Genomic DNA, 12,027 nt, shown 5'->3' with positions numbered 1-12,027 from the left:
GGTCCTCTCTGTAAGGAGTCTAATTGGAACGAAATTAATTAAATAATTAGAAACTGAGATGAAACCTAACTTAGAAAAATACTGGTTTCGGTGAGGTTGGCCTAATTTATTTTCAGGTATCTAAGGATTTCCTTCATGATTACCCTTTTATTGCTTAAATTTTCATGTCATGATTATTTGCTGTCTCTACCAGCCTTAACCTTAGTGTGTGTAAACTCTTTTTTTCTCTAGTGCCTAGTCTATACCTGATATTCTAATTATAAATATATATAGAATTAGTGAACATGTATTCATAAATATGTTGTAAATTCTTTGTATGAAATAATTTTCAGTTTTAAGAGACCATGTTACAGTATCCTAAAATACTATATATATATGTTTCTTTAATTTTCTTATTTCTTTTTTTCTTTTCATAGGATTTATAGGGCCATCGTCAAATTTGCAACAGATTTCTAATTTTGACTTCACATCCACAAACACCTTATCAGAAGACTCTGTAGTAGTTGTTGGAAAAGGTATTTCAATGTTGTTGACCTTTTTAATTGTATTTTTTCTCATGTAAATCAAAATAAATAAGTAAAGGATGGGGAAGAGTGTGATTCAAGTGTTAAAAAGAACTTCTGTTTATATAAAAAAAAAGTATTGAGTTGAATGAAATAAAAGTGAATACTTGCTTTCACCTTCCCATTGTCTTATTAGCCTGTAGTAAATTCTTGCAAGTAGTTTTCTGAGAGATGTATCATAAATAGCTTCGGTTTAGATGCTTCTTTTTTAAAAAGGGATCTATCTGTCTATATATCTAGATAAATAGAAAGGGAAAGAGGAGCAGAGAGAGAGATTTCTACCTGCTGGTTCACACCCCAAATACCTGTAAGAGTTTTAAGAGGGCCAGGCAGAAACTGGGAGCTGGGAACTCAAACCAAGTCTTCCACAGGTATGGCAGAGACTCAACCACTTGAGTCAGTACTGCTGTCTCCTGGGTGCACATCAAGGGGAACCTAGAATTGGAAGTGGAGCTACATCTGAACCTAAGCACTCTGATATGTGGGCATCTTTAGCAGCATCCTAACATCACATCAAATGCTTACCACTAGATATTTCTTAAACAATTTCAAGATGGCTAAGATAGTTTTAGCATTGTTTAAATTGTTAGACCTTGTCCATAAAGACATTATAATCAACATAAATTAATACAATATATTAACTCCCATAAAAAATCTAGGCAAATCAAAATTAATTCCTATCAAATATTTTAGGGGAGCCAGTGCCACGGCTCACTAGGCTAATCCTCCGCCTGCGGCGCCGGCACACCGGGTTCTAGTCCCGGTCAGGGCGCCGGATTCTGTCCTGGTTGCCCCTCTTCCAGGCCAGCTCTCTGCTGTGGCCCTGGAGTGCAGTGGAGGATGGCCCAAGTTCTTGGGCCCTGCACCCCATGGGAGACCAGGATAAGCACCTGGCTCCTGCCTTCTGTTCAGCGCGGTGTGCCGGCCGCAGTGCGCCGACTGTGGCAGCCATTGGAGGGTGAACCAACGGCAAAGGAAGACCTTTCTCTCTGTCTCTCACTGTCCACTCTGCCTGTCAGACAACAACAACAATTTTGGGGCGACTAGGGAACCTTTACCAGTTTTTTTAACTGAAAACCGAGAATATGGTATATGCCCTGAAGGCATCATCTTATTTTTGATTAATGAAATAGAATAAAATTCCTTTTTTGGGGGAAGATCTATTTTATGTATTTGAAAGGCAGAGTTACAGAGTGAAAGGGAGAGAGACAGATCTTCTATCTGCTGGTTCACTCCACAAATGGCCAGAAAGGCCAGGGCTGGGCTAGGCCACAACCAGGAGCCAGGAGCTTCTTCTGGGTCTACCACATGGGTGCAGGGACCCCAGGATGTGGGCCATCCTCTGCTGCTCTCTCAGGTACCTTAGCAAGGAGCTGGACCAGAAGTGGAGCAGCCAGTGCTCGAATTGGCACCCATATGGATGTCGGCACTACAGGCAGTATCTTAACCCACTATACCACAATGCTGTCCCTGAATAAAATTCTTGAAACTCCTAACTTATTTGCTTGATAGTCTCATTAGGTTATTTAAGACACACACATCTCACTCTTCCTACCTTCCCAACCCCCTTCCAGGGGCCAGCATTGTGTTGCAGTGGGTTCAGCCACCTCTTTCAACACTGGCATCCCATATTGGAGTGCTGATTGAAATCCTGGCTACTCTGCTTCTGATCCATCTCCTTGCTGAAGGCAGCAGAAGATGGCTCAAGTAATTGGGCCCTGCCACCAGTGTTAGAGACCACAATGAAGTTTCTAGCTGCTGGCTTCCATCTGTTCTAGATCTAATAGTGAGACCATTTGAGTTGTGAACCAATGGATGAAAAATCTCTCTGTCTCAGTCTTTGTCTCTCCCTCTCTCTCTGTCTCACTCTTCCTTTTCAATCTTTTTAAGAAAGACTATACTCAAGTTGGCTCCAGCCTACTCTCGTGTACTTATTTTATTTTCTATTTGACTTGTGCCTCGCCAAACTTATTCCTGCTTTGTACTTGTTGAGCTCTACATAGAAATATCCATACCTTTCTTCCTTGTCTGTCAAAATCCATCGTGTCTTTTAATCCTAGCTCAAATAATTCTTGAGACCATCTTTTTTTTTTTAGAAGATTTATTTATTTAGAGAGAACGAGGGAAAGATAGAGAGCTCTTCCATCCACTGGTGTACTGGTGTACTCTTCCATCCACTGGTTCACTCCTCAAACAGCCACAACAGCCAGCACTGAGCCAGGCTGAAGCCAGGAGCCAGGGACTTCTTCCCATTCTCTCACATGGGTGCAGGGACCCAAGCACTTGGACCATCCTCTGCTGCTCTCCCAGGTGCATTAGCAGGGAGCAGCCAGGACTCGAACTGGCACCCATATGGGATGCTGGCACTGTAGATGGTGGCTTAACCCTCTATGCCATAGTGCCGGCCCCTTGAAACCATCTTAAACTTCCCTGTGAACTAAGCCCTTGGCAATATATACACTTTCCACTTGATATTATCATAAATTACCTCTGTCACTTCTTGTGGGTATTTGCTTTTATCTTTTTTTTTTTTTTTTTTTGACAGGCCGAGTGGACCCCCCTTCCAGGCCAGCTCTCTGCTTTTATCTTTTATAACACCTTAAAATGTCTTTCTTTCTGACTATATTGTTTGCTTTTTGAAGGAAAGGCCTTTGACGGAAACTTATCCAGAGTGCCATCACATCAGTACTTACTGACTGTTTGGTGATTGGTTTCAGGTGTATTTGGAAATCCAAATTCAGTACCAGCAACCAGCAGCCAGTCAGTGGTATCTTCTGTGGAAAATGGAGATGTATTTTCAATTAAACAGAGTATTGACCCACCATCAGGGATTTATGGAAAAGCAGTACAACAAAGTATTCCATCATATCTTGATGTTGAGAATGAAAAAGATGTAAGATTGTTTATTAATTATTAAGATAAATTGAAGCCTACAGTAAGTCATTATTTGGGGTCTGTCAGATATGAAGTGGAAGAAGTATTTTGATTAAAATTTCTAATCTTATTGTAGTTGAAATTTCTGATCCTTAATTATTTAAATAGTAATTTAAATAATATATCTGTATCTTTCTTTCTCATTAAATAAATGTGTTTCCATTCTGGTGATAAACTACTATAGTTTGGGGTTTTTTTCTCTCTTTTTTTTCCACTCCTATAGTTTATAATGCAAATGTATGAATATGTGTGCATTCAGTAATTTTCTAGGATATATACAAGTAGTGATAGAAATTTAATTGGATATTAGCAGTGTGTAATTCTGTAGATTTTAAGATCTCTGGCGCCAGGCACTGTGGACAGTAGGTTAATCCTCTGCCTGTGGTGCTGGCATCCCATATGGGCACCAGTTCTAGTCCCGGTCGCTCTTCTTCTGATCCAGCTCTCTGCTATGGTTTTGGAAAGCAGTAGAAGATGGCCCAAGTGCTTGGACCCCTGTACCCATATGGGATACCAGGATGAAGCTCCTGGCTCCTGGCTCCAGATTGGCTCAGTTCTGGCTGTTGCAGCCATTTATGGAGTGAACTAACGGATGGAAGACTTTTCTCTCTGTCTCTCCTTCTCACTGTCTAACTCTACCTCTCAAATAAATAAATAAAATCTTTTTAAAAAATCTGGAATAAGGACTATGAAATATATATTTTATTAATATTAATATGCATGTATACTATTATCTGAGATTAAAAACTTTTGTTTGTTTGAGAAGCAGAGAAAGAAATAGAGTGCTCACATCTATAGGTTCATGACCTAAATGCCCAGTGTTGGACCAAGCCAAAGCCAGGGGCCAGGAACTCAATTCAGGTCTCCCACATGGTGGCAAGGACCATATTACTTGAGCCATCACCTGATGGATGGCAGAAAGCTGGAATCAGGACTCAGAGACAGGAATCTACTTCAGTCAGTCCAGTATGAGAGACAGGTTTTATAACCATTAGATTAAAATCCTGCTTCTGAGATGAAAATATTATAAATGTCTAATTCTCTAAATCCATTCAGATATTTCAACTTTTTCACGCAGACTAAAGTTTCCATTTCAAAATCTGCTTATGATAAGATGAGACAAAAGAGAAAAGAAGAAAAAGAACTTTTCAGCATTAAAGATTGTGAAAAGAAGGAACAGAATTCCTGGGAGCGAATAAAACTTACAGGAATGGAGAAAATAGCATCTGAAAGTAAGTGGATTTTATCTTTTGCGGCGTATGTGTCTTGTTTTGTCTAGTAAAATTCTACAGCTGGTATAATAAGGTTTAACTAAGTGTGACATATGACCAAGAGTGGAATATGTTGGCCTAAAATGGAAATTTGCAAGACCCAGAAACTCTATTAGAATAAATATTCTTTCTCATGAAAAGAAAAGTGAGTTCTTAGCTCCTGGCTTTGGCCTGGCCTAGCCATGGCTGTTGGCAGCATTTGGAGCGTGAACCAGTAGTTGGAAGATAAACCTCTCTTATCTCTCTCTCTCTCTCTCTCTCTCTCTCTCTGTGTGTGTGTGTGAAAGGTGTGCGCGCACCTTTCAAATAAATAAAATTTTAAGAATAAATAAAATATGGGGCCAGCACGTGGCATAGCAGGTAAAGCTGCCACCTGCAGTGTCAGTTCGAGTCCCAGCTGCTCCTCTTCTGATCCAGCTCTCTGCTATGGTCTGGGAAAGCAGTGGAAGATGGCCCAAATCCTTGGGCCCGGAAGAAGCTCCTGACTCCTGGCTTCGGATCGGCATGGCTCCGGCCGTTGCAGCCAATTGGGGAGAGGACCAGCGGATGAAAGACCTCTCTCTCTCTCTGCCTCTCCTTCTCTCTCTATGTAACTCTGACTTGCAAATAAATAAATAATCTTCTTTAAAAAAATAAATAAAATAAAAATATCTCTCACCATGAAAAAAATAAGCAATAAATCTTTTTACTACTTTCAAAAGCCTGTTTTATTTGATCCTTTCTAACACTGTTAGGCTACACGTGTTGCATAGTGCAGTGTTCTCAGGGCATTGCCCTGAGCACTTAAGGATGGTGATTTGTTTCCTCCCATCCACGACAGAGCCACACTTCATACAAATGCTTACTCTGTGTTATTATTACATGGGATCTTAGAATTTGTAATAGACCATTAATTCTATGCTAATAAGAAAAATGAAACAACTAGAATTCTATATACTGATGCCCTGCAGCTTCTTTTCTAGGTGTAGTTACATAGTAAAATAAGCATGTATCCACATTTTTACAAAATAATATCATTTAGTTCTTATAATAAAGCTAGGACTTTGTTATAACTCATCACTAGAAAGCCACTTATATATTTATATTAAATGTAATTTATTAAATTTTTAAAGTATAAAGTTGAATTTTAAATAACTATGGTTTCTGAGTATCATAATTTTCTGGAAAACTAAGCTAATAATAATAATAATAATAATACTTTTTATTTAAATATTATTTTTTTGAAAGGCAGAGTTATAAAGAGAGGGAGAGAGAAACAGAGAGAGAGATCTTTTGTTTGCTGGTTCACACCCTAAATGTCTGCAACCGCCAGAGCTGGGCCAGGGAAAAGCCAGGAGCTAGGAGCTCCATCCGGGTCTCCCATGTGGGTATAGGTGCCCAAGGACTTGGGCCATTTTCTGCTGCTTTCCCAGGTACATTATCAGGATCAGAAGTGGAGCATCTGAGACTTGAACCAGTGCCCATATGGGATGCTAATGCTTCAGGCAATGGTTTAACCCACTGAGCCACAGTGCTGGCTCTAGTACTACTTTCTATAAGATGTATTGTAACATCTATAGTCAGAACACTATTTTTATCTTTTAAGTGAAAGTTCTCTCATGCTTTATATAATGTACTTTGTTTTAGATGAAACAACACCTGGAGCCATGCCACCGTATAAGGAAAGGATGCCTTCTGTCACTCATAGTCCGGAAATAATGGATTCTTCAGAACTACGGCCATTTTCCAAACCAGAGATAGCACTGACAGAAGCCCTGAGACTTTTAGCTGATGAGGATTGGTAAGTGTACTATCCTTACCTGAGTTCCAAAAGTTTTTTGTAAGTTTTTTTAATTAAAAACCTAGAAACATATTTCCTATTAAAAGATTTATAATAGAATGTTTTAGTTCTTAGGCATATATATCTTTTCAACCTAGTAATGTAGCTACATTTTGGACCTGAAGAAAACTGTATGACCAATTATTTTATAACTTATATACCATAGGAGTTTAGCTTTATTAAGGATTATGCAAATCCTTTAGTATCAGAATAAAAATCAACATTTCTCAAAGTATTTATCTGTGAGATATGAGAGTATTTCAAAAAGTTGGTAGAGAGGGCCGGCGCCTTGGCTCAACAGGCTAATCCTCTGCCTTGCGGCGCCGGCACACCGGGTTCTAGTCCCGGTCGGGGTACCGGATTCTGTCCCGGTTGCCCCTCTTCCAGGCCAGCTCTCTGCTATGGCCCGGGAGTGCAGTGGAGGATGGCCCAAGTGCTTGGGCCCTGCACCCGCATGGGAGACCAGGAGAAGCACCTGGCTCCTGCCTTTGGATCAGCATGGTGCGCCGGCCGCGGCAGCCATTGGAGTGTGAACCAACGGCAAAGGAACACCTTTCTCTGTCTCTCTCTCTCTCTCACTGTCCACTCTGCCTGTCAAAGAAAAAAAAGGAAAAAAAAAAAAAGTTGGTAGAGAAGCAAGTGTTTGGTACAATGGTTAACACGCTACTTGGAAGACCTTCATCCCATGTCACAGTGCCTAGGTTTGAGTCCTTCCTCCATTTCCAATTCCACCTTCCTTCTAATGTTTCCTGGGAGACAGGGGGTGATGGCTCAAGTACTTTTGTCCCTGTCACTCACATTGGAGACCAAGATTGAGTTCCTGGATTCTGTCTGGTCCAGCCCCAGCTTTTGTGGGATTTGGGGAGTGGCTAGTAGATTTCCCTGTCTCTTTCTCTGCCCTTCAAATAAATATAATAAATCACTTTTAAAAGAAGATAAACTTATTTTGGTATAAAAATTGAAATCCATGTATAATTTTTTCATAATACATTATCCTTGAATTTTTGAAGGCTCCTTATATTATATTGAAACATTTAAAAATCTTTGCTTGAAAATAAACTTATCTTTATTTAAAATTTTTTTTCCTTTTATTTGAGAAACAGAGAAAAGAGAGAGAGAGAGATAAAGAGAGACACACGTTAACAGGAAGATAGAATCAGGAGTGGAGTTGGGACTTGAACGTTCTCATATTAGATGCAGGTGTCCCAGTCAGTACTGTACCAAACACCTATCTGTAAGTTTCCCTTTTGATTCCATTTTCCCACAGACTTTATGGAGTACTCTCATATAGTCTACTACAATCCTAGAAATAGTTGTCTGCTCTTACTGTAAACACCTGCAACAACTACTCAGGGAGCCCAGTCAGTAACCCAAGGGAGACATAAAGACAGTGGCAACATATTATTCCAGTTGTTTCAGCTGAAGCAGTTGTTGGCTACTTTTGCCTCATTTCCTCTCCAACTAGTCATTATTTCTTATGGTCTCCTTCCCACATCTCTTCATCAATTTTGCCTGTAATAGATCATATTCATCAACATAAAATTGTAGTATAGTATCCTCTTTTTTTAAAACCTCTCTAAATTGTACATCTTTTTTCATCCCATCCTTCTCTCCTCCATAACCCCCCCCATTTTTTTTTTTTTTACCAAAAGTCCTCAAAAGCTGATTCACTGTCTGTACTTTTTCATCTCATGTTTCTTTCTTAGTCCTCTTTAATTGAGTTTTAGCCCTTTCCACCCTGGCTACCATTCTATAACTGAAAAAGTGACCCTTTTGCTAAATCTACAGTGGTCGCTTATTTATTCTCATTTATTTCACTTTTTAGAAACATTTGACACAGTTGACTTTCTCTTCTTGCTACACACTTTTTTTCATTGTGCCTTGAAAACTTCATCTCTTGGTTTTTTCCATGTTTTGTTATATACTGTTTCCTTCTTTTCTATTTGGCTTCAAAATGTAGGATTGCTGTAGAATTCAAACCACTGGCATTCTGTTTCTGTATTCATTCTGTAGATTAGGGGCAATCTTTTTCTGTAAATAAGCATATAGTTAATGTTTTGAACTTCACAGGCCAGCTGTCTCTGTTACAAGTGTTCAATTCTGCTGTTGTAGTGCAAAAGCACCCTTAGGATAAAAAAAAAAAAAAAAAGACCATGGTTATGTTCCAATAAAACCGACAGAATTGTTAATTATAAGAAAGTTCATTTATTAAAAAATATAATGGGACCAAGATTGGTCCATGAATCATAATTTGCTAACCCCTTCTTTAAATTATTTCATTCATTCATAGCTTTAAATTCTGTCCATACTCTGATTTCTCATAAATGTATATTTAGATCACGGGTATCTTCTTGAGCTTTTGAAATTCATGAAGTAATCCAGGTACCTCCTTGACTCTTCTAGATGCCACCAGGCATCTTAAATTTAACATTTCCAGAAAAGAAATCTTTTTTTTTTTTTAAGATTTATTTTATTTATTTGAAAGACAGAGTTACAGAGAGAGGTAGAGACAGAGAGAGAGGACTTCCATCCGCTGATTCACTCCCCAGATGGCTGCAACGGCCAGAGCTGCACTGATCTGAAACCAGGAGCCAGGAGCTTCTTCTGAGTCTCCCACATGGGTGCAGGGGCCCAAGGACTTGAGCCATCTTCTTCTGCTTTCCCAGGCCATTGCAGAGAGCTGGATTGGAAGAGGAACAGCCGGGACTAGAACCCGCACCCATATGGGATGCCAGCACTTCAGGCTAGGGCTTTAACCTGCTGCGCCATAGCACCGGCCCCCAGAAAAGAAATCTTAAAAATGTTTCTTCTTGCCAAGATGGATTAACAGGAATTGGATTTGCTCTTGTACTTGAAAGAACTTAGAAAACGGGGCTGGTATTGTAGCTTAGCAGGTAAAGCCACCACCTGCAATACTGGCAGTCCCTTCTGGGTGCCAGTTTAAGTCCCAGTTGCTCCACTTTGGCTCCCCATTAATGACCTGGGAAAGCAGTGGAAGATGGTCCAAGTGCTTGGACCCCTGCACCAACATGGGAGACCCAGAAGAAGCTCCTGGCTCCTGGCTTCAGATTGGCCCAGGTCTGGCCATTGGGGCCATTTAGGGAGTGAACCAGCGGATGGAAGACCTCTCTCTCTGTCTCTCCCTCTCTGTCTCTGTAACTCTGCCTCTCAAATAAACAAATAAATCTTTAATTTAAAAAAATGTGGGAAGCACCTGAATTAAAAGAAAATTTATAACACTAAAACACCTGTATTCCAAAAGAAGCAAAGTTCTTTGTCAATGACTTTATCTTTTCTTTTAGGAAACTAGGAACAGGGGCTGCCACCATAGGACAGCAGGTTAAGCAGGTTAAGCCTTAACAGGTTAAGCCATCATCTGTAGTGCATCCCATATGGTAATATGCCTGGGAAAGCAGTGCAGAATAGCTCAAGTACTTGCGCCCCTGCAACCCCATGGAAGTAACTCCTGGCTCCTGGCATCAGCTTGGCCCAGTCCTGACTGTTGTGGCCATTTGGAGAGCGTACCAGTGGATGGAAGATCTTTCTGTCTCTCCCTATTTATAACTCTGCTTTCAAATAAATAAATAGAATCAAAGAGAGAGAGAAAGAGAGAGATACACCAACCAGGAACAGAAGAGCAAATGAAGCCTTACGGAAGCAAAAGAAAGAAATAATAAAGATCACTATGAAAATCACTGAACTGGAAAACAAATAAATAGAGGAAATTGGTGACAGCAAAATCAGGTTACTGGAAAAGATCAATAAAAGTTATAAACCTGGAGTGTTTTGTTTGAGGAGGAAATCTCATTGTCTAGAAAGCTAGGAAAAAAAATGAACTCCTATCCAAAGTGTTAACTCCTTCCTACCATGGGACAGGTAACATGGAATCAGCTTGTAAAGTCCTTCATTATCTGTTCTCTTTCTGTAGGCTAGTCCTGTGCCATGCTCTCCCTTATTTTTCCATTCCAGCTTTCTAGCTATTTCCTGAATACCCAAGCTTGTTTCCACCTGAAGATGTTTGAATTTTTTCTGAGTGGCTTTACATTTCCCTTCATTCAGATCTCTGTCATATGTTACCTTCTCAGGAAAGCCTTCTCTTATGACCCTAAATAAAATAAAATAGTATTGTTTTTCATTCATCCTCTTATGCTGCTTTATTTTTCTTAGTACCCCTAATCAGAATCCTTTATGCCTTACTTTTTATGTATTTTTTCCCATTAAATTGTGATATCCATGAAGACAGAGACTTTGGTATTATTTTATATGAATGTTCCACATGAACTGAATACAATTTGCATTCTGCTGTTGATTGTGATGTGATAGCAACTGAGGAAATCTTCTTAACTCACCTTTTAAAATATCTAAATCCAGCCTTCTTCCTTTTAGTACATGCCCATTCCTCATCTGGTTCGTTATGCCAGGTAATGATAAAGAAATATGAGATATAGAAACAACTGCGAGTGGTGTTTTGCACTTGCATCATACACTAACCAACTAGGTAACAATAGTGGTTACTTTTGTCCTTCCTCTTTTGGTTTACTGCATCCCTTCTGCTTTGTCACTCCTTCAATTCCCTCTGAAAGAATATAGCACTTAGAGTAAGGGAGGGGTATTCTTTTATTTATAAAGAATGAATATAGTTTTACATCAGTATTGGTTTTGAGGCTTAAAAGATCTCTACATGTTTTTATTTGAAATTCCTAATTAGGAAGGGAAAATAGATTAGGTCTCTTTTTTGACAATATTCTATATACAAAAAAGAAGACATGTGAGATCCTATTCTTGCTGATCCCATTTAATAAGTGATTTTGTTGTTTCTTTTTCCTATAGGGAGAAGAAAATTGAGGGACTGAATTTTGTTAGATGCCTAGCTGCTTTTCATTCTGAAATATTAAATACAAAATTGCATGAAACAAATTTTGCCGTCGTTCAAGAGGTAAACTTATTTTTTCATTAAGGATTGTCTGAATTACAAAGAATAAGTGTGCCATATTTATTTGATCTTCAGAATCTTTATAAATAACTCTATTGTGTATGATATGAGCAGACTTGTATGTAGGTTAAGTAGTCTGTGCCTTAATTTGTAATATTTTTAAAAAATTATTAGAAGATGATGAGCACAACATAGAATAGAACATAATAAAATGTTACTTTAACAGAAAAATTTGCCGGCGCCGTGGCTCAATAGGTTAATCCTCTGCCTGTGGAGCCAGCACACCGGGTTCTAGTCCCGGTGGGGTGCCGGATTCTGTCCCGGTTGCCCCTCTTCTAGGCCAGCTCTCTGCTCTGGCCCTGGAGTGCAGTGGAGGATGGCCCAAGTGCTTGGGCCCTGCACCCGCATGGGAGACCAGGATGAAGTACCTGGCTCCTGGTTTTGAATCAGCGCGGTGCGCAGGCCACAGCAGCCATTGGAGGGTAAACCAATGGTAAAGGAAGACCT

At 39.6% G+C, this 12,027-nt stretch overlaps 1 protein-coding gene across 6 annotated transcripts in view; it reads left to right on the top strand.

The window, feature by feature from the left end:
• TOGARAM1 (TOG array regulator of axonemal microtubules 1) overlaps positions 1–12,027 on the top strand; it is a 74,799-nt gene that overhangs the window by 46,113 nt on the left and 16,659 nt on the right. For all 6 annotated transcript variants that reach the window (XM_062205208.1, XM_062205212.1, XM_062205211.1 and 3 more), the window contains 5 exons: positions 417–515; positions 3,281–3,456; positions 4,576–4,729; positions 6,395–6,548; positions 11,418–11,523. In XM_062205208.1, coding sequence (XP_062061192.1) covers positions 417–515; positions 3,281–3,456; positions 4,576–4,729; positions 6,395–6,548; positions 11,418–11,523 — 689 coding nt within the window. The remainder of the gene's footprint in view (positions 1–416; positions 516–3,280; positions 3,457–4,575; positions 4,730–6,394; positions 6,549–11,417; positions 11,524–12,027) is intronic.

Source organism: Lepus europaeus, chromosome 11 (assembly GCF_033115175.1).
Source record: "Lepus europaeus isolate LE1 chromosome 11, mLepTim1.pri, whole genome shotgun sequence".
Lineage (NCBI taxonomy): Eukaryota > Metazoa > Chordata > Mammalia > Lagomorpha > Leporidae > Lepus > Lepus europaeus.
This window is presented reverse-complemented; position numbering and strand designations above follow the sequence as displayed.